At 49.1% G+C, this 27,354-nt stretch overlaps 1 protein-coding gene across 1 annotated transcript; it reads right to left on the bottom strand.

The window, feature by feature from the left end:
* Nucleotides 1-7,527, bottom strand: LOC131916365 (serine protease 27; the record flags this gene model as incomplete). The annotated part of the gene is made up of 6 exons (XM_059269675.1): nucleotides 1-294; nucleotides 773-942; nucleotides 1,214-1,485; nucleotides 2,692-2,854; nucleotides 3,483-3,509; nucleotides 7,491-7,527. Coding segments are annotated over 6 exons (963 nt in total), but the record flags the coding sequence as incomplete, so codon positions are not given.
* Between the last annotated feature and the right edge of the window lie 19,827 nt (nucleotides 7,528-27,354).

Genomic DNA, 27,354 nt, shown 5'->3' with positions numbered 1-27,354 from the left:
TCAGAGGATGGTGAGCAGTGTTATCAGGACCAGCATGACTGCATGGGCAGCCAGGCAGGGAGCAGAGTTCTCCAAGTGCTGCCAGCCTCTGGGGCCTCTTCGCTGCTGCGGGCTGTCGGCCCTCCCCTGAAACTTCAGTTCTGGGATGATTTGGTGGATCCACTGGTGATGGGAAGTGACACGAATGTACACGCCTGGGCGGTTCCGGCGGGCACAGCCTTCTCCCCAGCTGATCACCCCAGCCTGCACCCAGGACTGGTCCACAAGGCACACCAGGGGGCCTCCAGAGTCACCCTGTGGGGAAGCAGAGGGCCATCAGAGCCCACCCCAGGCTCACCACAGCCCCTTCCCAGGACCTTCCCCAGCGGTCCTCCCAGACAAGCCTGCACGTTGCTGTAATGTCCCAGCTTGCCTGTCTGTGGTATACACCCAGTGTGGTGTGTGTTCAAAATGCAGAGCCAAGACTGGCTCATCTCATTTCAGGTAATGGAACCACAGCCTACCTCTCGAACTGGGCTAAGCTCCCTCTAGTGGTTCTTAACCTGTGGGTGGCGACCCCTTTAGGAGTCAAACAATCCTTTGACAGGGGTCGCCTAAGACCATCCTGCATATCAGATACTTACATTATAATTCATAACTACCATAATTACAGCTATTAGTAGCAGTGAAAAATTTGTGATTGGGAGTCACCACATGAGGAACTGTATTAAAGGGTCACAGCATTAGGATGGCTGAGAACCCCTGCTCCAGTGGCTTGGCCATACCACCCTACCTTACAGGCGTCCTTCTTGCCCTCTGCAAACCCTGCGCAGAGCATGTCATCCTTGATGGTTTTGAGCTGGAAGTCAGACTCGGCGTCTCTGCTGTACAGCAGGTTGCACCTGGGTGTGTCAATGATAGGTACAGCAAGCTTCTGCAGGACCCGTGGGTTGGGTAGTCGGTCTGGGGAGCGAAAGCAAGCCTGCAGCTCAGTGGACAGTCTTAACCAGGCCCCTGAGGTTCTGGGTCCTCCAGAACCACAGCTGGCTCCATCCCTCCCTGGGTTTCCTCAGAACTTGATGGGACTGTTCCCTCCCTCCTTAGCACCTGTTCCATTTATACCTGTCCCACCCAAGTGAGTAGCGATCATGTATGTCTACCAGTATCAACAGGAAAACCAGCCTGGCCTTTCTTAAGCCATATCCCCTGTCTTCCCCTAGCTCAGTCCCCTCACCTTGTTCACTGGGGCTGCCCCAGCCAGTGACCCAGCAGTTCATGCCCGACTCAAAGACGATGGAGGGGTCCGGCAGACACACAGGAAGGATGTAATTGGTAAAGGTCACAGGCACCTGCAGCTCGACCAGAGCCACGTCGGCACTGGAGGCCATGCCTTGGTACTGGGGGTTGCTTTCCACCCGCTTCACACGGACGTACAAGGCGTGTGGTCCCGGCTGCTGGAGCTGCAGTGCCCCCAGCAGGACTTGGTATATGGATATGTCCGAAGTGCTGATGGGAAGAGCAGAGCTGGTGTGAGTGCCCTCCCCCGTGAGGAGAGGGCCCACGGGTAGGTGGTTGTGGTCCCAGCAGTATCTGACACTTCTCTGTGCTGTCAACAATGTCGTCTCCATGTTTAAGGCTGTAGAAACCGAAGACCTCCCACCTTGGATTCCCAGCTCTCCTTGGCTACCAGGTGACCTTGGTAAGTGACCTAACAAGTTCTCTGTGATTCAGTTTCCTCGTTTGTAAGATGGGGACACTATCCGAAAAACCTGTTGTAATATGCATATACCTATGGAGAACAGTGAGGCCAAGCCTCTGAGCCCTAGGTAGGCCACCTCTGAGCTCGAGTTTCTAAGTGAAACATGGGCTTTTGGAAATAATTGCAGGGGCTGGCCAGATGGCTTCACGGGTAGAAGTGCTTCCTATGCCCCTAAAACCCTGAGTTTTATCAGTAAAACCCGTGGTGGAAGAAAGGAGAAAACCCAAAAATTGTCTTCTGACCTCCAAATGCACACCATGACACATGACCCCCCAACACACAATAATAAGTAAAGGGGGGAAAGAATTGCAGATCTATGAGGAAAGAGGTAACTATGGTTTGGGGACCCTGAAATTCTAGGGCCACGTGTTTCACATGGATATGTGAGTTGGGAGTCTTCTTAGGTGATCTTAGGGAGGGTGAGGGAGAGGAACAGTGTTTCTGGATTTGAGGTAGGGGGAGCACGGGGGGTGTGTGTGTGTGTGTCGGGGGTGCCTGCAGCATTTGTAGGGACAGGACCCCAGGTATCACGGGCGGAGCAAGAGCTGCAGCAATGGTCGCAGCTTCGAGGCCTAGGGTTGGACCTAAAGGAAAAATTTAAATATCTACGTGTATGATGTTTTGCCTGCATGTATGTCAGTGAACCATGTACAGGCTTGGAGCCTGCTAAAGCCAAAAGAGGGTGTTGGATCTCCCGGAACTTGAAGTGTAGACAGTTGTGAGCCACCACGTGGATGTGGGGAGTTGAACCCTGGTCCTCTGCAAGAGCAGCCAGTGCTCTTAACCACTGAGCCATCTCTGCAGTTCCCTAAAGGAAAATTTTGGAAGACTAGGTGTTACTGGACAAGACTGTGGGAGTTCGTGCCAGTGCTGTCCTCGGTGCTGAATAGTCATGCACAGCTCTGTCTTGTCCTAGCCACTGGTGAGACACAGAAAGGGCCAGGGTCACTTACTTGGAGAAGCAGTGTGCAGCAGTGAGGACCCATGTTGGTGCGATGAGACTTCCCCCACAGAAGTGGGTCCCGTTTCGCTGGATGCTGACCTGCCAGGGCCACTCACCTTCTAAGGCATCCTCCCCGCCTACCATCCGATTGAACATCCTTGGGTGCCCGCAGGCTGGAGAAACATGGAGTCACTCTCTGGGGGAGGGGTCTGGTTCCATGACTTCCACTCCTTCCCCAACCCCACATGCCAGCTCTCACTTCCTGTCAGTTTTCAGGCCTTTCTGGCTCCTGAGCTACTCAGAACATTGGCAGATCAGAGGCCCAAGTCTAGTTGGTTTTGATATAGGCTAATCCTTACTAGTTCTGCCTTCCCAGGAACCTTGGTCCCCTCACTTATGTCAAGGTGACAAGACCCAACTTGGGTCAGGAAGGTTGAAATAGCATGGGAGATTTCCATCCCAGATCTGGACACATGGGTCTCTGAAGGATGGCTGTATGTCATGTCTTCCACACGGCTGGTGGACCAGGGGGACAGTCATGGTACAGCAGGCAAGGTGTCCCCTATCCTGGTACTTGCCCCTGATGCTTCCACCATGTCCTATTTTGCTGATCATATGAGAGATCTCTTCTTCCACTGCCTTCTGGAAGTTCTGCTCAGCCACTTCTGGCTGGCTTTTCTGCTGCCCCATGCATCTTTTCTATTCTTCTCCCTCCTTTCCTCCCTCCCTGCCCCCCTCCCCTCTCCTTCTCTCTTTCTGTGTGTGTCCAGTCACTCCTGCATCTCAGCTGATCCCACTTACCTCTCGGAGCGCTGGCCCCTTCAGTCCCTGGAAGTGAGAAAAGCGGATCATCAGGCAACTTTACCAAGCCAAGGTCTGTTCTTCCCTGCTTCTGCCTCATCAGAGGTCCCTGTCCACTGGGGACAGAGAGGACAACCAGGAAAGCTAGCACTGTGGCCAAATGGGTTGACCCCCCCTGCCTGGGTCAGGTTGTCCCCCCTTGTCCACACAGGGATCTCTTCCTGCACCCTGCACCCCGTTCTTGTCTTGCAATATGGAGTGGGAACAGTGCATGGACCTCAAGTTCTAGAGCTTGAGTCTGGAGTCTCTCTCCCTCTCTTCACCCACTAATGGCTCAGCTCTGGACGACAGGAAACTCTGGAGGCTGCTTCCACACATTACCCATCAGGGCCTCCTCGAAGTCTTCCAGAATGAGCAAGTCTCCTCCAACTTCTCCCCAAGCCCAGCTGAGGTCCAGACACCCATGGCCACTCTGCTCTCAAGGGAGTAGAGCGGACTCTCTTCCTGAGGACTGAGCCCTCTTGCCAACCCTGACCCTCTACTAGACCACCATCAGAGTGAGGGACAAGTAGGGCAGGTCTGAGAGCACCAGGAATGGGGCCCATCGCCCACACCTACTTACTGCTCAGCCTTTCACCCAGGCCCCCTAAGCTCCATTCCAGACTCGGGTTTGAGCCCAGGCACCCCAGACTTTTAGCTGGTACTCTCCTAGTTACTGCTCCCTTGAGTAGGCCTGTCAGAACTGGGTGGGGGTCTCAGCACAGTCAGGCCCTCTACCTTGATGGTCACCTTTTTTCTAAGCCCCAACACTTGAACCCAGAGGGAAGGATGAAAAGAAAAACCACTTCAGGATGCTGAGTGTCACAGGGACAGCACATGGCCATGCTGAGCCACACATGGCCATGCTGAGCCACACATGGCCAGCGGTGCCGAGTCCTTAAGGATGTCACAGAACTCTCCTCTTCCTTGTGGAGCTCCCAGCTGTGCAATTCTCAATGCTACCGGGGGACAAAATCCAGAATGTGGGCTTGACAACAGGGTAGGGTGTGGCTGTGTGTTAGTTATTCATGTGGTTAGTTGTTACGAGCTAGAATCCCCTGGGAACAGAGTCTCAATAAAGGATTGTCTGCAGTGGGTTGGCCTGTGGGTATATTGGCAGGGGATTGTCTTAATTAAGTTAATTGATGTGGGAAGACCCAGCCCACTGTGGGTGGCACCAGTCCCTAGGCACAGCGGATGTTGGTCCTGCACTGTGTAAGAGTGAAAAAAACTGAGCTAAACACAAGTGAGTGTGCATACATTCATTTCTCCAACTCTTGGCTCTGGATGTGATCAGCTGTTCCAAGTTCCTGTTGCCCTGAAATGATGGATTATCACCTGGAGTAGTGAGCTAAAATAAACCCTTTTTCCCCCCCGAAGTTAACTTTTTTCATGATACTTTATCACAGTGCCAGAACATAGAGGAACGGGAGGTAGCTACCGCTCAGGCCAGGACCAGATTCTTTTCAGAGCAGGACATTAAGCAGAGAGGGGCACATGTGATGGTCACAGGAGACAAGAGCTGTGCTCTGGACTTCTGGCTTGGGAGCTTCTTTTCACAAGGTGCCCTTTTACATTGCGAATGCATGGAGTGTAGTGGCTCATACCTGTTATCCCAGCATGCCCCCCTCAAGAGGCTGAGGCAGGAGGATTGCATGGAGTTTAAGGCCAGACTGAGCTACACAATGACTATGGGTCAGTTGAAGCTATGTTGTCTCAAAATAAATAAAGTGGCTCAGCAGTTGAGAGCACTTAGTGTTCTTGCAGAGGACCTGGGTTCAGGTCCCAGCACCCAGGTGGTGATTCACAGCTGTCTCTAATTCCAGTTCCAGTGAATCCGACACACTTTTCTGGCCTCCACTGGCGTTATGTGCACATGATGCACGTACGTACATGCAAATAAAACATTCATACAAATACAATAAAAATATAAATAAACAAAAGACTGGAGAGGTGGCCCCTTGGATAAGAACATTTGCTGGCTTTATAGAGGATCCCAGTTCAGTTCCCAGCACCCAGGGGCTCCAACAACCCCTTCTGGTCTCTGTATGTAACTGCCTACAGTCACACACACACACACACACACACACACACACACACACACACACGGGGTGGGACGACAGAGAGACAGAGCCATATATTGAAACAAAGTGAAGCTGGTTGTTGGCAGTGCACGCCTTTAACCCCAGCACTCAGGAGGCAGAGGCAAGTGGATCTCTGTGAGTTCGAGGCCAGCCTGGTCTACCAAGAGAGTTCCAGGACAGCTAAGGCTACATAGAGAAACCTTGTCTTGAAAAACCAAAATAAATAAATAAAAATAAAAAATAAAATGCAAATGTGACCAGAGAGAGACCCCACACACACACTTGTTTGAACTCCATTGGGCCTGATCTCCAGGCCTGAAGAGTCAGCTTGCAATGCTGCCCAGCCTAGCTGCCCTCTGTCCCCAAGGGCACAGGTGTGTGCAAGCCTCCCCCTTCTCGTGCCCAGAGGAGCTTTCAGGAGCCTTCTGTGCGTTTGCCCTCAGTGTCCTGACCTGTTACCCATGGTCTCCGCCGCAGCTTAGTCCTTTCAGGCCGAGGCTCCCAGTCTCTACAAGCCCTACTGCGGGTTGAGGTCCACTCAAGGGCGGACGCCAACGGAAGCCTTCCTTCCCCACTTGTACTGTCTTGAGAACCTCCCCTGCTTCTCTGAGCTCTCTGTCCTTCACCAGGGCATGTGATCGCACCCAGAGCTCAGGCCCCGGAGATCTGCGAACACAGAGCCTGCTTCTAGGGACCTGAGCACAGAAACTGTGTGAAGGGATAGAGAGACATCCTGTCTGTGGTAGAAGGTACAGCCAGGGTCTTAGTCTATGCCCATCTAGGCTCCAGGTCCCTGATGCTGATGGGAGTGACTGAGGTCTAAGAAACTAGGCAAGACCACCCAGAGGACTGTTGGGGTGCTGGTCACCCTGGGCTGAAGTGAGCAAGTCACCCAGGGGTCCAGCCTCAGGTTGCAGCTGTTTGTGAGCCAAAGGCAGTCTGCTGTTTCTACTTTGGCAATGACCTCAATTGATCCACCCACGGGCCACTACAGTGTCACACCCAGTGGAAATGGGCTTTCAAAGCTATTGTCCTTGCTGCTAGAGACCATGGACAGAAACACTGCATGACACTGGGGGAGGTAGGGGCATCCCTACAGAGATGCCCACTAATGCCCTCCTACGCCTTGAGCCCTAGCTGAGACATGGTCTGAGGTGACTTGGCCTGTCCCAGGGAGGTGAACTGAGGACAGGGAAGTGTGGCTGCTGGGCTGGCCCATCTGGCCTAGGAATGTGGGAGAGTTTCCCTGGTAGAGAGGGGTCCGCCCCCCAGGGAAGGACTGACAGGCAGAGACCTGCCGAGAACCTGCTGACCCCTGCTCAGGATGGGCAGGGCCTTTGTCTCTGTAGGCAGGAGCTGGGACCCTCTGCAGCCTACAGCTCTTGCCCCCAGCTCCCTGCTGAGCCTCAGCAGATTCTGAAGGCTCCCTGGCTAGATGGCCACCCCAGTTCACATAAGCCCAGGGACATGGACACCTGCAGGCTTGGGTTCAAATCCTAGAGGCATGGAGGCTTTGTCTCTTTATCTGTAGAATGGGAAACTAGGCCTCTAGGGGAGTCACAAGCTCAGAGCATGGCACACTGAGAGCCCCAGGAGGATGGGGTTGCGGCTCTAGCCAAACCACTGTCTTGGGGTCCTTGAGAGGCCTTGAGGGGCCTTGGCCACAAGCTCTGTCGGATCTCCCCACAGGCCCCCAGCCAGCTCCCCGAGGTGGAATTTTTGGAACCTGAGTACATTCTCTGGGAACCCCATCACTGAGAAGAGGAGGTTCCTTTCAGACTCAGGCAGGCCCTGGGGGCCGGGGGGCTCAACTGGAGCTCAGAGCAGCACAGAGGGGTCCCCTCCAGAGAGGAGGCAGAGGGGCTGCCCTTGGATTGCAACTCACCGGGTATCAGCAGCAAAGGCAGCAGCAGCAGCAGCAGCAGCAGCAGCAGCAGCAGCAGGCCAGGGGCGCGGGGCCGCCTCATGTTCTTTGGCTTGGTGGTTGGTTGAGCCCTGGGCAGCGGTGGCAGGAGCTCTCCCTACTGCTCCGGAGGTGCAGGCTCCATGAAGTGAGGTTTTATGCTGGAGGTGAGTGTCAGCTCGGCTATGCCGCCCAACCTGTCAACCCTGCCTGCCCAGCGCCTCTTCAGGAGGAAGGAGGCGCCCAGAACACCAACCCCATGACCCGGCCCTGAACCCCAGGGGCCAGACCCCTTACTCTGCACACTTTAGGATTCTGGTAGCAAGATATCCCTCCCCTATATGAGCTGACCACAAAGGCCCCACTGTTGGCTGCCTCCCTCAGCTGACCACAGTATCCACCTAAGCTGGTGGAGTCTACTCCATCCAGAGGCCTTCCATTTCATTCGTTCGTTCGTTCGTTCGTTCGTTCCACACCTGTTGAGCATCTACTTTTTACCTGACATCAGTGACCTAAAGTTGGGGTTTATACCCTGATGCGTGAGTATGAACATTGACATTGAAGAACCAAGGTCAGGTTGCTTGTTCAACCAAGAAAGGGGGACCTTGACTGGCCCCTGCGCACCCCCACCCCCGCCCGCCCACGCTCCTGGAACACACACACACACACACACACACACACACACACACACACACACGCATCTGCGGATTGGCTCAGGGCATAGGACCGCCCCCCCCCCCCCCCCCCCAAGTCTGGAGGTGCACCTTCTGGGCGTGACAAGAGCTGTTCTGGGAAGGCGGCATTGTGACTGGCAGGGTGGCTGTCCAGTTCCTGCCCTGGGTGCGCCCGCCGGGCTCCAGGACGTGAGGCCTCGGCGGAAGTGTCCCTAGGAGGAAGTTATTTGGGGCACGAGACTGACATCAGACCTAGCTGGACTCCAGGTTCAGGAGGCCACTCCCTCCAGGCCACGAACTAGGTACTGAACCAGATCCTGGATGTCTCACAGCAGATCCCGTCAGGCCAGGGAACGGCGCTGGACAGCGGGGTTAATCCCTGTCTGCCTCAGTTTCCCCACTGGTGAGGAGGATGTGCAGCGTCGCACCCTGTTGGTGTGAGCCAGGGGCGGTCGGAAGGTCAACAGGGCAGCGCAGGGTCACAGAGTGCTGTGGTCTCGGTCTCCCGGGCTTGCTGTGCAGTGCTGCCCTCTGGTGGCCGTCGCCACTCCTGTGTGGTCCCTGTGTGCTGTGCCTGTCCCTGAGCAACAAGTGTCTGCTCTTCGGGAGCCCTTGTTCCCTGGAGGTGGAGGCATTCGCATCCAGGACTTCCCCAGAGGATGCCACCTTCTCAATACAGAGGGTCCCCTCCGGAGAGGTGACCCCTCCGGAGAGGAGCTCCAATACAACCAGGTCCCCGCAGTGCCGGGGTGGCAGCTCAGGAATGGGGCTCCTCTGATGCTAGAAGACCAAGCTGTGGGAAGAGAGGGGACTCCGGACTCATACATCCGTTGGTTAGTTCGTTCGCACGTTCATTCATTCATTCATTCATTCATTCATTCATTCATTCATTCATTCATTCATTTGTGTTTGTTTTTATTTGCTTCTTTTTAAGATTGGCTGGTCTGGAACTCGTTGTATAGACCAGGCTAGCCTAGAATTCACAGAGATCCACTTGTTTCTGCCTCCCGAGTGCTAGGATTAAAAGCATGTATAACCATTTATATTTGTTCCTTCTTTCCAGCATTGCTCATGAAAGTTTTGGATAAGAGGCACATAGATGCCCAATAGTTTTAGGAACAGGGCACAGAGGCAGATAAAGGGCTCACTCTGCATCATGGACATAGCAGGGAGACAAGTTTGGGGGAAAGTTCTAATAATAAATTGTGTTAAATGTTTCAGAGCAACTGGGCAGCCACACATCAGCCAGCTATCCAGTGACCAATCCGCCCTACCTCTGAGGCCGTCTCTGACCCCTTGGAGCTAAGTGCTTCCTCTTGGAGCCTTCCTAGTTTTTCCTCTCCCTCTTCTCTTTTCCAAAAGCAATTATTTTATATACAACTCTGCCTTGAAGTGAGGTGGGCAACAGGAGTGAGTGCGTGGGTCCAGAGGAAGCTGGGCTCTTGAGAAGACATGTGGGTCCCTCCCATTATCAGTGAGCCAGTCCCCAGCTGCACCTGCGTGGCCTTGGACTAGAAACGTCCTGGTCCAGAGGCTAAGAGCACGTAGCAGGTGAGGTGGGCAACAGCGAAAAGCTAGACACCATCTCCACACAGACCACCACCAGACAAAGGAAGTGAAGGATTCCAATCAAATCTCTCCTAACATTAAGAGCCCTTTGGAGCCGGGCGGTGGTGGCGTACGCCTTTAATCCCAGCACTCGGGAGGCAGAGGCAGGCGGATTTCTGTGAGTTCGAGGCCAGCCTGGGCTACCAAGTGAGTCCCAGGAAAGGCCCAAAGCTACACAGAGAAACCCTGTCTCGAAAAACCAAAAAAAAAAAAAAAAAAAGAGCCCTTTGGAGCATTTTGACTTTTTTTTTTTTTTTTTTTGGTTTTTCGAGACAGGGTTTCTCTGTGTAGCTTTGCGCCTTTCCTGGAACTCGCTTTGGAGACCAGGCTGGCCTCGAACTCACAGAGACCTGCCTGCCTCTGCCTCCCGAGTGCTGGGATTAAAGGCGTGCGCCACCACCGCCCGGCCTTGACTTTTTTAAAAATGTCATTACATTTATTAATTTAGTGTGTGTTCAAGAAGGGGTGTGTGTGTGTGAAGGCAGCCAGAGGGCAGCCTGAAAAAAATCAACTAGCTCCTTCCACCATGTGGATTCCAGGGACAGAACTCAGGGCCATGGGCTTAGCAGAGAGCACCAGCCAGCTCATTGGTCCTCTAGAGCACCTTCCAAGGTTAGATGTCATGGTAGCTATCCCAAAAGAAAAGAGCCGTGGCTCACAAGTTAACAACACAAACATCAGTTGCAAACAATAAGAAAAATCAGTGTGGGAAACATGGTTGGATAATGGCACCATTGTTATTCAGAGTGCTCAAAGACATTAGTCAGAAAACGAAACAAGACAAAACAAACAAACAAACCCCACTGAATCCTAAAGGTAAAGTGGGTAAAGGACATAGACGGGGTGGTGAAGAGGAAACTCATTTGGCTAACACGCGTGCTGGGAAATGTTCGCCTTGGTAATTAAATGAATGCAAATCAAAGCCACAGCAAAGAGACCTCGGTTGTCACTTGCAGGTTAGCAAAGCCTGGAAGAATGCTGTTAGGCAAGGCCACAGGGAAGTGGGTCAGAGGGTGAGCATGGAACTGGCCTTGGGGAATTGTTTTTTTTATCCCTGAGAAAGGGTTATCTTATATAGCCCAAACTAGCCTTGAACTCACTATGTATTCCAGGCTGTGAAAACATATTTTGACTAAAGATGTTACATTTGCAAAACTAACCCTGCCTGTAATTCTAGCAGTTGGGAGGCTGAGGCAGGAGGAAAAAAAAAAAAAAAAAGGAAATTGTTGTTTTTTTCTACATAATGAGACCTTCCCGGACTCAAACAAACAAACAAAAAAATTGTTCTGTTTTAAATACAACCTCTGGGGGACTGGAGAGATGGCTCAGTGGTCAAGAGCACTGGCTGCTCTTCCAGAGGTCCTGAGTTCAATTCCCAGCAACCACATGGTGGCTCACAGCCATCTATAATGAGATCTGGCGCCCTTTTCTGGCATAAAGTTGACAGAGTACTCATACACATAAAATAAATAAATCTTAAAATAAAATAAATACAACCTCTGAATTAGATTTATAAAAATGATATTTCTATGAAGAGTGCATAAATATGGAAATACTTGTGATACAAGGGAAACAGAAAGCAGGGAGGCTGGGAATGTAGCTGGTTGGTAGAGTTCTTGATTAGCATGTATAAAGCCCTGGCATAGACCACATGTGACGGTGCAAGCCTGTAATCCTAGCGCTGGAGAGGCAGAAACACAGGAGGATTAGACATTCAAGGTAATTCTAATTTACACATGGAGCTCAAGGCCAGCCTTGGGTACCTGAAACCCTATCTCCAAAACAAAGCAAAACCAGGTGTGGAGGAGCACACCTTTAATTTCAGCACTCAGGAGGCAGGTATGGTGATGGACTGTGTGCTCTAATAAACTTGCCTGAGGATCAGAGAAGCAGAGCAGCCAGCCACAAGTTCTCACCTCTACAAAATCCTCAGTCTAAAGAGAGTGAGTTCCTGTTTCCTCACGCCTTAAACACCTTTCTCTGCCCTGCCATATCACCTCCTAGGATTAAAGGCGTGTGTGTGCTTCCCAAGCAAAGGCATGAGATCTCAAGTGCTGGGATTAAAGGTGTGTGCCACCACTGCCTGGCTCTGTTTTTAATCTAGTAGTTTGCTCTGTCCTCTGATCCTCAGGAAAGTTTATTAGAGTACACAATATATCACCACAGGCAGGTGGATCTGAGTTTGAGGCCAGCCTGGTCTATAGAGTGAGTTTTAGGACAGCCAGGGATACATAGAGAGACTAGAAAGACCCTGTCTCAAACAAAAAGCCAAAAGGGAGAGGAAAAAAAGGAAAGAAGAAAGGAAAGAAAAGAAAGAAAGAAAGAAAGAAAGAAAGAAAGGAAAAACAAAGAATTACAGAAAGTACAACTGTAAGAAGATTAGATTTTATTTTTTATTTTATATGTGTGTGTCTGTGTTTGTGTGTATGTGCCACATGTGTGCAAGTGCTCAGGCCAGAAGAGGGAGCTAGATTCCCTGGAACTGGGGTTACAGGCAGTTACGCCAGATTTGGGTGCTGGGAACCAAACTAAAAGAGCAACAGGCGTTCTTAACTGCTGAGCCATTTCTCCAGCCCCTCCCTCCCTCCCTCCCTTTCTTCCCTCTTTTCTACTTCCATTTCCTCCTTTTTCTCCTCTTCTCTCTTTTTCTCTGACTTTGAAACAAATGTCTCCCCCCCACACACACAGTGTTTCTCTGTGTATCCCTGGCTGACCTGGAACTTGCTCTGTAGACCAGGCTGGCCTCGAACTCAGAGATCCACCTGCCTCTGCCTTCCGAGTGCTGAAATTAAAAGGCGTGCACCACCACCACACAGCTAACAATGTCTTAATATGTAGTCCTGATTTGGTACTCATTTTGTAGCCCCCACTGGCCTCAAACTCATGGCCATCCCCCTGCCTCAGCTTCTTGAGTACTAGCATTACAGATGTGCATCACCATACCTGACCAGGAAAATTTAATTTCATAACATGAGTAGCAAAATCACCTCAAAAGAAAATCTGCACTGTATCTGGCCCTGCCTAGCAGTTCTGAAGTCATGAGTCTCCCTTTCAAGAGCAAGTGACAGGAAACCAACCCAGACTTGGGGACATGGCAGGTGGTTATGGTGGGGAATCCTGGGGCTTCCTGTGGTCCTCCAACTGAAGAAAGGGTTGCAGGCCACAGTGTCACTGCCTGCCTATCCTCCCTGCAGGGTCACTGCCGATCTCTGGGGTTCCTGCAAGCTCAGGACTCTGAGATGACTCCCTCAGTTGGGACTACGCTGCTGCCTGGACTCTCCTCAGGGAACCCCAGCTTAGAGGATCAAAGCTCTTCCACCCTGTTGCTGTGGACAAGCCCAAGGCAGGAATCCCTGACTCTACTTCACTCCCGCGCTGTGATTGGCACATGGCCACAGGGCAGGAGTTCTTAATGGAACAGAGAGGAGGGTTCTGGGAAGTGAGAAACGGTGACACCACTCTCTCAGGCATGCATGAGACTGTTTCATGCATGAAGCTCCCCACAACTTTACCCCTCATTACATGCTACTCTTGAAAGCCACTGAACTAGAACTATTGAGAAAGGCAGTCTCCAACCAAAGGAACGAGCCCAGGAAGTAGAAGAGGTGGGCTATAGAAAACAGCCTAACCAGAGGAGCAGAAGCCATGATGGTAAAGGGGATTTCAGAATAGCAAAGTGCTGGACTCTGGAGGGCACAGGTCATGGTTGGAGCACTGATTTGGGAGGACTGGCATCATCATGCACTGGGCCACTGCACTGTCTCTTTAACTGATGCGGCTACAAAGGATGTGCTCCCGCACAGCAAGACTTCAGCTGAGGAAGACCTGAGATGCAAGGCGAGGAATCCGACCGACTGGGGAGGTAAATGGGACCCGGTGGTGACAGTGACCTGGAGAGGAAGCAGTGGGAGCTCTGGGAGGGACGTGGCATAGGGCAGTGAAAAGCTGCCTGGGATACGAGAGCTGCTCCAAGTTCTGTTATGTGCAGCTTGCTTCAGATGAGTACTGCCTGAAATGTCCTTTTTCTTCTCTTCGCTTCCATTCATTTTTCTTTCTTTCTTTCTTTTTTTGGTGTGTTTTCAATACAGTGTTTCTCTGTGTATCCCTGGCTGTCCTTGAACTCACTCTGTAGACCAGGCTGGCCTCGAACCCAGATCTGCCTGCCTCTGTCTCCTGAGTGCTCAGATTAAAGGCAAGGCATGTGCCACCACCACCTGACTCCATTCTTTCTTCTATTAAAAAAAAGTATGTGAATGTGTATGTATATGTTGGGTGGGTACATGTTTGTGTGTGTGTGTGTGTGTGTGTGTGTGTGTGTGTGTGCGTGCGCGCCTGTGGAGGCCAGAAGTTGATATTGGATGTCTTCCTTGATCTCTCTCTCTCTCTCTCCCTTTCTTTCTCTCGGGTTTTATGTGAACCTAGACGCTAGGGAATTTAATTCACATCCCCACATCAAGCTTGTGTAGTAGCACTCCACTGAGCTGTCCCCTCGGCCCCTTTAAAAACGCTACTGTTCTTTAGAAGTGGTCTCACTACAGTCCTCACCAGTTCTCCTCCACTAGAACTGTTCAGAGTCCAGGCCCAGCAAGGGTGGGTCACCAGCTCTGCCTCAGGTCACCCATGACACCAAGGCTGGAGATGTGGAATTCGATGTGGCTTCAGTCCCTCGTCCCCTCCCTCTGCCCCAGAATCATGCTAAATGTTTCCTCGCCAGTCCTCTTGGTTACCGTAAATTTCAGTCGATGTTGGTGCTAGAAGTCTTTGAGGGGACATCTCCCCTCTCTTCCCTGAAAAAGTCACATCAAAACAAATCCTTACACATAACTCCTATTCCAGATTACTTCCCTGTTCAAACCCCGACAGATAGATGTGCACAGAGATGTCTTACATTGATCTAATTTTAAGTTGGAGAAAGGTGTCTTATCTATCATGGCAGGGTCTCCCTATATAGTATAGCCTGGCTTCAAACTCAGGCTCCTTCTGCCCCAGTCTCTCTAATGCTAGGACTATAGGTGTGTGCCACCACACCTGGTTAAAGTTCGTGTGTCTGTCTATTGAGAGGACCAAGCAGAGGCCATAACAGGCTACTCAGTCTTTTCTCAGAGATCAGGCCTCAATTTCAGTTTCCTGAGACTTGAGCAAGCAGTTTCTGGGAGGGCCGTGAACAAAAGACGTAGTCCTTGCAGTAGCTCCCTTTCTGCACATGCTCTGACTGCTCAAGGTTCAGCCAGTTGTTTACTGTCTGGGACCCCTCACCAACTTAGAGCTATGTGCATGAGTCAAGGACAGAACCTGGGCCACTGAGTCAGCCCCCACAGTCAGTATGTGCTAGGCCAGCCAGCCTCCACGGCAGCTCAAGGACAAAGCTTGGGACTTGTCCAGGCCTGTCCAAAAATGGTAACTGTAGCCCCCAAACAGTAAATTCAAAGGTTACACACCCTCACCCAATCATAGGACTCAAAGGCTTGTACCACCCTGCTTGCGGTTTTTCCCTTTAAGAACCCCTCACTCTGAGAGCTCAGGGCCGTCCTCCTCCACCCGCTGTGTCGGCGTGTTGGACACAGGCCAAGCCCGAGCTTGCTTGTTATCAATAAACCCCTGTGTGTTTTGCATTGGATATTGGCTCTGTGCTGGTCTTGCTCAGGGGTCTCCAGACGAGGGCACAACACTGCCGTGTGTGTCAATGTAGAGTCAGACACATTACCCATACTAGAGACTCAGGCTCCTTTTCTGGCCAGAACACAGAGGGAAGGTGGGAGAAACAAATCCGAGTTTGGGACTTTCAAACCGAGGGGCTCAAGCGCACGCACCCTCCGCTTCACTAAGGACCCAGCCCTGCCGCAGGCCTTGTTCAACCTCAGCCTTTTCCAGTGTCAACTTGCCTCAGTTTCCCCAGCGAGCTTCCAATCCAGGGTTTCACAGACCCAGATCTTGACCTTCTTAGCAGTCCCCTCTTCCTCCTTCCCCATTTCCTTTTCCTCCTCCTGCTTCTCTACATTAGTCCTTTTCTTCTGTGGTACTGAGGATGGAACCCAGGGCCTTGAATGTGGTAGCTAAGCACTCTGAGGTACATCCCTAGCCTTGGCTTCCTCTTTTTAAAAAAGTAATGATTCTTAATTTTTGATGGCCTCCTCTTTTAATACATTTATTAAACACATAGTAATCACTTACCATCTCCTGTTAGCCCTTCCAGAGCCATGGGCTATGGCTCACCCTCACCTCTGCAGCCCCTTCCTAGCCTCCGCAGGTCTCCCTAGCACAGCTCCCCACAGCCCTTCCACTTACAGTAGTGTCATGAGGAGCTGTCCTAGCTATGATCTTGAAACACTGCCCCCTAGAGAGGCAGCAGGTAACTGCTACACCTGCCTATAACCTTGAAGTATATATCCCTAGGGCGTGGCTGCTCGGGACCCTTAAGACCTGGGATGCACATACACAGTGCTCTCTTGGCTCCCTTGTGGTCCAGATGCTGGGACTGACCAGGCAGAGCTTGGACCAGATAGAAGATCAGCGTGGGACATAGCTCGGCTTTCCCGTCCCTATGATAAATCTCCCATGCTGTAGGGAGTTACCCCCTAATAAATTCCTTTTCTTATTAAATAGACTCTGTGAATTTCTTGGTTTTCAGGAATCAACTTGTGCACCAGCTCTGACATCTGGCCATAGCTTGCTCCTCGATGCTAAGGCACTCTGTATCAGTTAGATTCTCAGCCTTTGTTCCGGTTAGTTTTATGTCAACTTGACACAAGCTAGAGCAATGGTCTTCAACCTTCCTGACACTGTGACCCTTTAATACAGTTCCTCATGTGTGGTGACACCAACCATAAAATTATTTTCATTGCTACTTCATAACCGTAATTTTGCCACTGTTATGATCCATAATGTAGATTTCTGATATGTAGGATGGTCTTAGGCAACCCTATAAAAGGGTTGCTTGAACCCCCAAATGGGTTCGAAACCCACAGGTTGAGAATCACTAAGCTAGAGCCATGCTAAGAAGAGGGACACATTATTCAAATATTAGATGGTATTTTAATAATAAAAAAAACCCCAAAAACCCAGAGCCAGATATCAGGGTGAAAGCTGAATAATCAGAAAAGCAGAGCAGTTAACCACAAGTTCTTACCTCTAAGAAATCCTCAGCCTAAAGAGGGTGAGTTCTTGTTTCCTCACGCCTTATATATGTTTCTCTGCCCTGCCATATTACTTCCTGGGATTAAGGGCATGTGTGCTTCCCAAGCAAAGACATGAGATCTCAAGTGGTGAGATTAAAGGTGTGTGCCACTACTGCCTGACCTCTATGTCTAATCTAGTGGCTGGCTCTGTCCTCTGATCCCCAGGCAAGTTTATTAGGGTACACAGTATATCACCACAGGGACACTCAATTATTTGGAAAAACAAAAACACTCTGTAAGATTTACCTTAGGCAGGTCTGTAGTGTGTTTTTTTCTTTTTTCTTTCTTTCTTTCTTTCTTTTTTTTTTTTTTCTTTTCAAGACAGGGTTTCGGGCTGGAGAGATGGCTCAGAGGTTAAGAGCACTGGCTGATCTTCCAGAGGTCCTGAATTCAATTCCCAGCAACCACATGGTGGCTCACAACCATCTATAGGGGGATCTGGTGCCCTCTTCTGGCCTGCAAGCATACATGCCGGCAGAACACTGTATACATAATAAATAAATAAATCTTTAAAAAAAAACAAGACAGGGTTTCTTCATGTAGTTTTGGTGCCTATCCTGTATCTCGCTCTGTAGACCAGGCTGACCTCGAACTCACAGAGATCCACCTGGCTCTGTCTCCTGAGTGCTGAGATTAAAGGTGTGTGCCACCATCAATGGCATAGTGCATTTTCTAAATTACTAAAGTAGGTGGGAGGGCCCAGCCCATGGTGGGTGGTGCTATTCCTGGGCAGGTGGTCCTGGGTGCTATAAGAAAGCAGGTTGGGGGGGCTGGAGAGATGGCTCAGAGGTTAAGAGCACTGACTGCTCTTCCAGAGGTCCTGAGTTCAATTCCCAGCAACCACATGGTGGCTCACAACCATCTGTAATGAGATCTGGTGCCCTCTTCTGGCCTGCAGATATACATGCAGGCAGAACATTGTATACATAATAAATAAATAAATTAAAAAAAAAAAAAAAAAAAAAAGAGTTTGTAAAAAAAAAAAAAAAAAAAAAAAAAAGAAAGCAGGTTGGGCAAGCAAGGGGTGGGGCAAGCCAGTGAGCAGCACCCCTCCTTGGCCTCTGCATCAGCTCCTGCCTGGCTTGAGTTCTGCTCAGAGCGCTGTGGACTATTCTGTGGGCACTGTGGAAGGTAAGAGTATTGAGAGGAACGCAGATGATGGAGGCCTGGCTTGTGAAGCTTCAGAGGGCAATTTGAGAGTTCCTTAAAGATTATTGGGACTATTTGGTATTTTGAATTAAGAATATCTGGTCGGCCGGGCGGTGGTGGCGCACGCCTTTAATCCCAGCACTCGGGAGGCAGAGGCAGGCGGATCTCTGTGAGTTCGAGGCCAGCCTGGTCTCCAAAGCGAGTTCCAGGAAAGGTGCAAAGCTACACAGAGAAACCCTGTCTCAAAAAACCAAAAAAAAAAAAAAAGAATATCTGGTCAGCTGGGGCTGAAGAATCAGCTGTGATTAAGAGAGCAGCATCACTTCGATGAAATCTTCTGGAAAGTGTTTCCTCAGGGTCGGCACATAGAAGCTGTGGCTTGAAGGGGGCCAAGGCTGCATCTCATGTTAGCAGCCAAATTTGGTGATGTGTAAGAGTCACCTGGGTGATGCTGGTTTTGAAGGCATGAAGGGGTCATGGAGAGCAGGGACTGAGGCTTGGGACTGTGTGGCAGGGCTGGAGTCCCTGATGAGAGGCCAGCGGAGGCCACTGGTTAAGGTGCAACCTGTGTTGTGAGGTGTTCACCAGAGAAGACTGCTCCAACATGGGTTTAAGCCAATAGAAAGTCTTTATTAGCTGGCCCGTGACTACACTGGGTGTTTGGGATCCCAGTGTAGTGTTGAGCCTTTTTCAGTGTGAGATTTTAAGCACAAAAACCATGTTCTGGGTTGGCATAATCAGTTAACAAGCCCAGTTAGCCCGAAGTGGAACTACAGAAGCCAAAAAGCAAGGTTAGCACCTGTAGAGACTTTCCCAGAACTATATTGTATAATTATTACAATTGCTATTAGTATTGTATTATTGTGTCTTTGTTTTAGTTTTGGAAGGTGGTGCTGTCTGCATGCTGAGTTTTATAGCCTGAATGGCACTTCCATCAGGGAGTCAGTTGTGCTAAGGTCTGGGGGCCTGTTACACCTCAGCTGCAGCAGGAGATCCCAGAATTTGGGAGATGCCAGTACCGTGGGATGGCCACCAAGAACAGCAGAGGAGTTAGTCTGAGCCAAGAAGACAAGCTGGGTGTGCTGCAGAGGGCGGAGCCGGAGGAGTGACCCAAACTCCTTAGAGGAGCCCAGAAGATGGTGAGTGAATCCTTAGAGGAGCCCAGAAGATGGTGAGTGAATCCCAGACACTGGGCCCTAAGTTATTTAGACTTTGGACTTGGTTTGGTCAGATTGTAGCAATGCCCTGGTTCTTCTCTCTTGAAATAAGAAACTATGTAACTGATTTAAAAAATAAAAAAAAAAAAACAAAAAAAAAAAAAAAAAAAAAAAAAAAAACCAGGAGCTCACAGTTGAGAGACTTTGACCTTTTAAAGACTGAATTTTCAGAGAGACTTGGGATTTTTTCAAAGGGTAGGGGCAGGGACTCACTATGTAGCTCTTGCTGTCCTGGAACTCTATGTAGATCAGGCTGGCCTTAAATGCAGAGATCTGCCTCCCCAGTGCTGGGATTAAAGGTGTATGCCACCATGCTCCATGAGACTGGATTTTTAGAGAAACTTTGGGTGTTTTCAAAGAGACTGAGTTTTTGAAGTGTTGAAAATTTAGAAACCGTGAAGCTTTTAAAGTTGTATATCCTATGTCTATATTGTGATATTAATCTGAGCTCTTGGGGATGAAGGAAAGAAAGGCTATTTTTAAATAGTGCTGTGTTAGTGTATCAAGTTGACAAGGGGCCCGTTTTACTGTCTAGTTTTATGTTAACTTGACACCAGCTAGAGTCATCTGAGAAGAGGGACTCTCAATTGAAAAGATGCCACCATATGATTTACCTGCTGGTAAGTCTGGGAGGGCCCAGCCCATCGTGGGCGGTATCATTCCTCGGTAGGTGGTCTTAGAGTGTTAGGAAAGCAGGCGGAACAAGCTGGGGGAGTAAGCAGGTAATCAGCACTCCTCCTAGGCGTGGGCATTGGCTCCTGCCTCCAGATTTCTGGCCTGTTTGAGTTCCTGTCCTGCCTTCCTTCGAAGATACACTGTGATGTAGAAATATAAGCTGAAATAAACCCTTTCCCCCCAAGTTTTGGTCATGGTGATTTATCAGCCATGGTAACCCTGACTCAGCTGACTTCTCAGGGTTAACTTGTGCTTGTCTTTCTAGACATAGCTGAATACCCCCACCCCTCTAGAAAAAAAAGCCTCCATGGTTGGCAAGCTGATGCAGTGTCTTCCTGTGGGTTCTCCCGGAGCTCCCCATGCCTGTCTCCCCACAGCTTACAAGCCAAGTCGTTTTGTGCAGCCAGTGTGTTTCCACCGTTCTCTCTTGCTGGACAGAGAGCTTCGAGGGCAGATCCTTCGAGTCCAAGCATTTAGTCCTTCGCTAACATTCCCCATGTCAGCGCTTGGGCTGAATTATCTGGGTCAGCACTTATCCTTTGTCCGACGGAGTTCTTGGACACGCTGCTCTGAAGCGGCCAGACTTAAAAGTAAAATAAAACCAGACACCCTGGTAACCTTGCCTTTCAGATGCTGTGTCTGGAGCCACGTCTGCCTGTGGTGCATTTACACTTAATGAGTCCCTTGTTTTACCTGAAGCTCTACACTTTACCTAGGGTTTCTCTGTTCACCTCTGCTATCGCAGGGAGCCCCTCCCCCTCCCTCATGATTAAAAGCTTGAGTTAGATAATAAACTCCTGCAGCCATCCTTGTTTTCTGTGGTTTTCAGTGAAGCTGAAATTCTTTTCTTTTTCTTTTTTTTTTTTTTAAAAGATTTATTTATTACGTATACAGCATGTATGACTGCAGGCCAGAAGAGGGCACCAGATGTCATTACAGATGGTTGTGAGCCACCATGTGGTTGCTGGGAATTGAACTCAGGACCTTTGGAAGAGCAGTCAGTGCTCTTAACCTCTGAGCCATCTCTCCAGCCCCCCCTTTTTTTTTTCTATCTCATCAACACCCCCCCCCCCTCAGGATACAGTACACGGGCTCTCCAAACCTCCTTCAGTGGCCTGAAGGAGGCCACAGACAAGCTGGTGGTTTCTTAGCAGGAAAGAAGTGCAGGAGAGGGACACACGGGTAAGGACAGACGGAGGGAGGCACAGACAGAGGCACAGACGGGTCTCTGTCCTGCACAGGCTATCACAGGCTATCATTGTTTCCACTGGCTGCCGCCTGGTATCTGGTGCAGGTGCCAGTGTCCAGGGCTCACCGAGTCAGCAAATGCAGTGTTCCTGGAGTCTCTGACGTTGGAGGAGGAGGAACAGGCCTCTAGCCAAAGCCTCACTGCGACACATGGGCAGTGATGAGAGGGTGATGATGACAATGAAGACCTGATCCTGCCACCCACCCCGGCTCCTCTCCACTGCAGAAGTGTTTTGCTCACAATCACACCTCCTGCCTTCACTTTCTGTTCCCAAGTTTCCAGACGTTTCAAACCATTCTCTTCCTCTCTGCTTGAAAACATCTATGTCCCCAAAAACTTTTTTTTTTTTTTTTTGAGATAGAGTCTCACTCTGTAGCTCAGGTTGGCCTAGAACACAGACTGGCCTCAAACTCACAGCAATCACCTTGCCTTAGCCTCATGAAGCCCTCATGCCGGGCTTCTAATTAAATGTAAAAATTTGGGAAATTTAACTTATGTGAATGGGTGTTTTGCTCGGTATGTGTGTCTACTCACCACCTGTGTGCCTGGTACACAAGGAGGCCTGAAAAGCATCAGATTTCCTGGGGCTTCCAGGCAGTTGTGAGTGGCCATGTGGGTGGTAGGAATTGAACCGGTCCTCTGGAAAAGCAATCAGCCCAGCCTACTCTCCAGCCTCCTAATTCAATATTTAACACACACACACACACACACACACACACACACACACACACACACACACACACACACACACACACAATTATAGTTTCAGTAGTGAGAATAGATCCAGGGCTTCCTGTAGGCTCTAGCCTCCAAATGTGTAGGGTTGTGTGTGTATGTGTGTTTGTTGGGAATTAAACTCAGAGGCTTGAGTATGCTAGGCTAATTCTCCCAAAATGTTTTTAATATTCATTTTGCAAAATTCACGAGAATTTAAGCATCGGCTCTAGAGGCTCTGCTACACATATGGGTTCAGTCACCAGAGCATCGAAGCCTGAGGCGCTGCGCCAGGCCACTAGGGGGCAACAGACACAGAGATTTGCAGCTGGAAACCCGAGAAGTGGCAGGTTGGGTCTGTGTCCTGTTTTGGTCTCACTAGAGATGGAGAAGCCTTTCCAGCTCACAAAACGGGGTGGCAGGATCCTAGGACGTCCAAAGGCTGTTTGTCGCCTCCTTCACAGTCTGGTCATCAGGCTGTCTATGAGCATTGTGCTAAGCACCCCTGGCATTCGAGTGAGCCCCGACAGCCACTGTAACGCGCCCAGCTGCCTCTATTGCTGGAAGTCGGCCCACTGACCTTCCAGGCATCCCGTGAGTGGTGACCATACTTCCCTGTCTGTGCATCCGCAGAAGTCCAGACACTAATTGACTGGAGTTAATTAACTGCTGGTCTCTTGGTTTATATTTTCGCCCAGCTGGATAATTTGGGAGGAGCACTTCCCCTGAGTCACCCTGGCGGACAGCACCTGGGCCACACAGGACAGGGCCCTGCTTAGCTGAGGCGGGAGGTTTAGAGAAGGAAGCCTGGGCTCTTCTGTAGCTCCACCATTGCATGGCCTTGGGCAGAGCGTTTAACTTGCTGGGCCAAGGTTTCCTCAGCAGACATTCCTGCTTCCTTGACGTCCAGGCCCTGTTAGCCTCTTTCTCCTTGTCAGGTGACTAGCTTCCAGAAAACACTACTAAACAACCAGCTGGTACAGTAACAGACTTTGTTGTGCACAGGGGTAAGGAAGAACTCTGTCTTGTAAGAATCCTAGAATGCAGATAGAGAGGGCAGAAATGGGGTACTGAGATTTGGGGGTCTGCTTTAAGGCAGGCCTTTTGCTGCAAGACCTGGTAAGGTTTGGCTAGGGTCATGTGAGTACGCACGCGATTAAACTCTAGTAGTTCAAGATTATTTTAGTGTGCCATGGTAGGAGGGTTTCACAGAGCCTTGGGAGAATCTTGTGATTCAGTGGATTTTCCTGAACTCAGCAGTGAGGTTATTTACAAAATTTGCCTTCCTGGACAAGTGTTCCCTGGAATAGTCAAGTCACGATACGTGCATAGCTTCACCTAGTGTGAGTTGGAATTCTGTGGTTTATTTTATTCTTTTAACAGTCTCATGTAGCCCATGGTAACCTCAGACTTGTTATGTAGTCTGGTGTGGTGGTTTGGATAAGACTGGATCCCATAGACTTATGTATTTGAATACCGTCCCCACTTGGTGGAACTGTTTGGGGAAGGATTAGGAGGCGTGGCCTTCAGGGGAAGGTGTGTCACTGGGGTAGCTGTGAGGTTTCAAAAGCCAGTATCATTCCCAGTTAGCTCTCTCAGCCTCAGTGGTTGTCTTGAGATGTGAGCTCTCGGCTTCTGCTCCAGTGCCTGCTGCCTGCTGCCACGCTTCCCACCACGATGGTCATGGACTCTAACCTCTGAAACTGTAAGCCCCAAATAAATGCTTTCTTTTATAAGTTGCTTTAGTCATAGTGTCTTATCGCAGCAACAGAAAAGTGACTAAGACACCTAGTTTAAGCTTGAATTCCTGATCTCCTTCACCTCCTTAGGGCAGAGATACAGGCATGTGCCACCACACTCAACTATATTATTTATTCATTAAAGTTATGGGGAATACTATGGAGTGGACTTTGTTATTTGTACCCAGAGACATCCTGTTAGTTATCCCAGTTTAGTGTGGGGTTATATTTGGGGGGGGGGTAAGGGCATGCATGGAGAGGGCTAATGTTTGAGTCTGTTTTTCTGATTATGAGAACAAAGAAGGGCTGAGGTAAAGGGCCAAGACTCAAACTTACTCCTGTGTCAAAGTAATGAATCAGTTGTTATTAAATGTCTTCCGAACATAATGTGTCCACCTGTGAACTGCAACACAAAGCATATGATCAGGAGTTCATTGCCCCCTTTGTAGGGGAAATGTACGGGCCTACTTGGTGAGTACTTCAAAACTAGAAATGCTACAAGCTTGTCAAGATCTTAAAAAGGCCCCGTGACACTTGAGTCCTGGCCTTCCTACTAGGAAGCTGTGTGAGCTGGGGCCACCTCAGACGTGGATAGTAGACAGACGTGGATAGTAGAGTGAAGTGGGGAAGCCATGTTGAGCATAGCTACCTCAGTTGTTTTCTTTTCTTTTTTATTTTATTTTATTTTTGTTTTTTTGAGACAGGGTTTCTCTGTGTAGCTTTGTGCCTGTCCTGGATCTTGCTCTGTAGACCAGGCTGGCCTCGAACTCACAAAGATCCGTCTGCCTCTGCCTCCCGAGTGCTGGGATTAAAGGCGTGCGCCACCACAGCCCGGCTTCCTCAGTTGTTTTCTGTATGAGTGCTCTGTCTGCATATAAGCCTGCCAGCCAGAAGAGGGCATCAGATCCCACTATAGATGGTTGTGAGCCACCATGTGGTTGCTGGGATTTGAACTCAGGACCTCTGGAAGAGCAGCCAGTGTTCTTAACCACTGAGCCATCTCTCCAGTCCCCATAGCTGTCGCAGTTGTTTTGGACAAAGTTCCAGAAGATTCTGGAGGCACTTCAGTCCTGCAAACTGTGAATCTGGAACAACAAGCATTGTGAGAAATCATAGGTCCAAAGGAGGCAACTTTGGGAAGACTTGGGGTTACTCAGATTGAGAAGAAGCAGAAGAAATTAGAAAAAGTAACCACTATCCGAGCCCAGGATGCCTGGGACTCCTTTGAGTTACTTCCTGTACTCAGTATTTAGCAAGCAGTTCTTTTATTATTATTATTATTATTATTATTATTATTATTATTATTATTAGTTTTGTTTTTTATTTTGTTTTGTTTTTGGAGACAGGGTTTCTCCATGTAGCCCTGGCTGTCCTGGAACTCACTCTGTAGACCAGGCTGGGCTTGAACTCATAGAGATCCACCTGCCTCTGCCTCCTGAGGGCTGGGATTAAAGGTGTGCATCACCACTGCCCACCTAGCAAGCAGTTCTTTACAGTCCTGGAAGTTGTAGAATATTATATATAAGATGTGTTGCATCCTTTTATGTTGCATTTTAACTCTGTGAAGCTGTGTTACTTTGCCTGTCTAAAACACCTGATTAGTCTAATAAAGATCTGAATGGCCAATAGTGAGGCAGGAGAAAGGATAGACAGGGCTGGCAGACAGAAGAAATAGAAGAAGAAATCTGGGAAGAGAAGATCGAGGAACAAGAGAACAAGGAGAGGAGGACAATAGGGGCCACCCAGCCAGCCACACAGCCACCCAGCCACACAGCCACCCAGCCAGCCATTAAGAGTGAAAGTAAAATATACAGAAGTAAGAGAAAGGTAAAAACCCAGAGACAAAAGATAAATGGGATAATTTAAGTTAAGAAAAGCTGGCTAGAAATAAGCCAAGCTAAGGCCAGGCATTTATAAGAAAAAATAAGCCTCTGTGTGATTTATTTGGGAGCTGGGTGGAGGGCCCCCCTAAAGAGTCAAGAGTTAAAATAACTACACCTGGAGCTATCAGAACAAGTTTGCAGGAGACTCCAGAAGTCCCCTGTCTGAGCAGGCATCAACTATCTATCACCTAGTTAGTTTGAGACAGGGTCTCATTTTGTAACCCTGGCTGGCCCAGAACTCGCAGAATTCTATCTACTTGTCTCTGCCTCCCAAGTGCTTGGATTAAGGCTTGCACCACACACTGCAGCTGCATTTACCCTTTTGGCAAAGCCTAGTTTGAAACCAAAGCAGCAGGCACTGAGTGACCCTGGGAGGTTTGGGGCAATGTGTGTGTGTGTGTGTGTGTGTGTGTGTGTGTGTGTGTGTGTATGTGTGTATGTGTGTGTGTGTGTGTGTGTGTGTGAGAGAGAGAGAGAGAGAGAGAGAGAGAGAGAGAGAGAGAGAGAGAGAAAGAGAGAGAGAGAGGAAAATCACTTTTTTCCCCACGCATGATCTGATAAGTTACATCATTGACAGCTGTAAATAAATTTATAGCCTTTGTCTGACCTAGCTAATTCCCTTCTAGGAATCTAACTTGAGGAAGTAATTAGAGATGCTTTCAAAGATTTTTTTAAAGCAGGTTTTATTGAGACATTATGTGTAACAGTTAAAAGGAATGAGTGTCCAGTCTGAGAAGATACAAGCTTAAGTAAATGTTGTTGCATTTTACAATGGAATATTATAGAGACATTAATAACCGTCTCATGAATGGCTTATGGACAATTAGTGTAGCAGTATGATTCCAGTAATATAAAAAGAAAAATATATCATCTATAGCTTGTTTAACTAAGTAAAAAATTTGAGACTTTTAATTGGTTGATCAGTGATTTTTAATATTTTTTTAGATTTTTTTATTTTTTATGTACATGAGTGTTTTGTCTTAGTTGCTATTCTATTATTATGAAGGAACATCATGACCAAGGCAACTTATAAGAGAAAACATTTAATTTTGGGGGCTTGCTTACAGTTGCAGAGGGTAGGTCTATGACTATCCTGGTAGAGAGCATGGCAGCAGACAGGCAGGCATGGTGTTGGGGCAGTAGCTGAGAGAACACATCTGATCCACAAGCATAGACAGACAGACAGACAGACACTGGGTGTGGCATGGGCTTGATTAAGGGTGCTTGCTGCTCTTTCAGAGGACTCAAGTTCAGTTCTCAGCATTCATATTGGGCAGCTGGCAACCATCTCTAACTCCAGCATCTGAGGCTCCAACACTGTCTTCTGACCTCCTCGGGTATCCATACATACCTTAGATATATGCTTATAGACACACGCACATACACATAAATACAAAATAAAAATAAATCTTAATTATTATCTTACAGAGCAATCAAATACAGTATTTGGAATCACAAAATGTGTGTGTGTGTGTGTGTGTGTGTGTGTGTGTGTACACAACTTAGAGGAGTTGGTTCTTTCTACTTTCATGTGGGCTCTAGGGATCAAACTCAGATAGTAAGGCTTGTGTAGCAAGTACCTGTGCCTGCTAAGCCATCTTGCTGGACCCTGAAATCATTTTTATTGTCAAATGGAGGGGACAAAAGCCAAGCAGAAGACAGGCCCACACAACCCCACGGATGAGATTATTCCAAAGGATGATGCCCAGCAGCTCTGTGTCCATTTCAAGATCTTTCAAAATCATTTCTCGTACTCTCACCAC

This window comes from Peromyscus eremicus, chromosome 8a (assembly GCF_949786415.1).
Source record: "Peromyscus eremicus chromosome 8a, PerEre_H2_v1, whole genome shotgun sequence".
Lineage (NCBI taxonomy): Eukaryota > Metazoa > Chordata > Mammalia > Rodentia > Cricetidae > Peromyscus > Peromyscus eremicus.
Note: the sequence above shows the minus strand (reverse complement) of the source record. Positions and strands in the feature narration are given on the sequence as shown.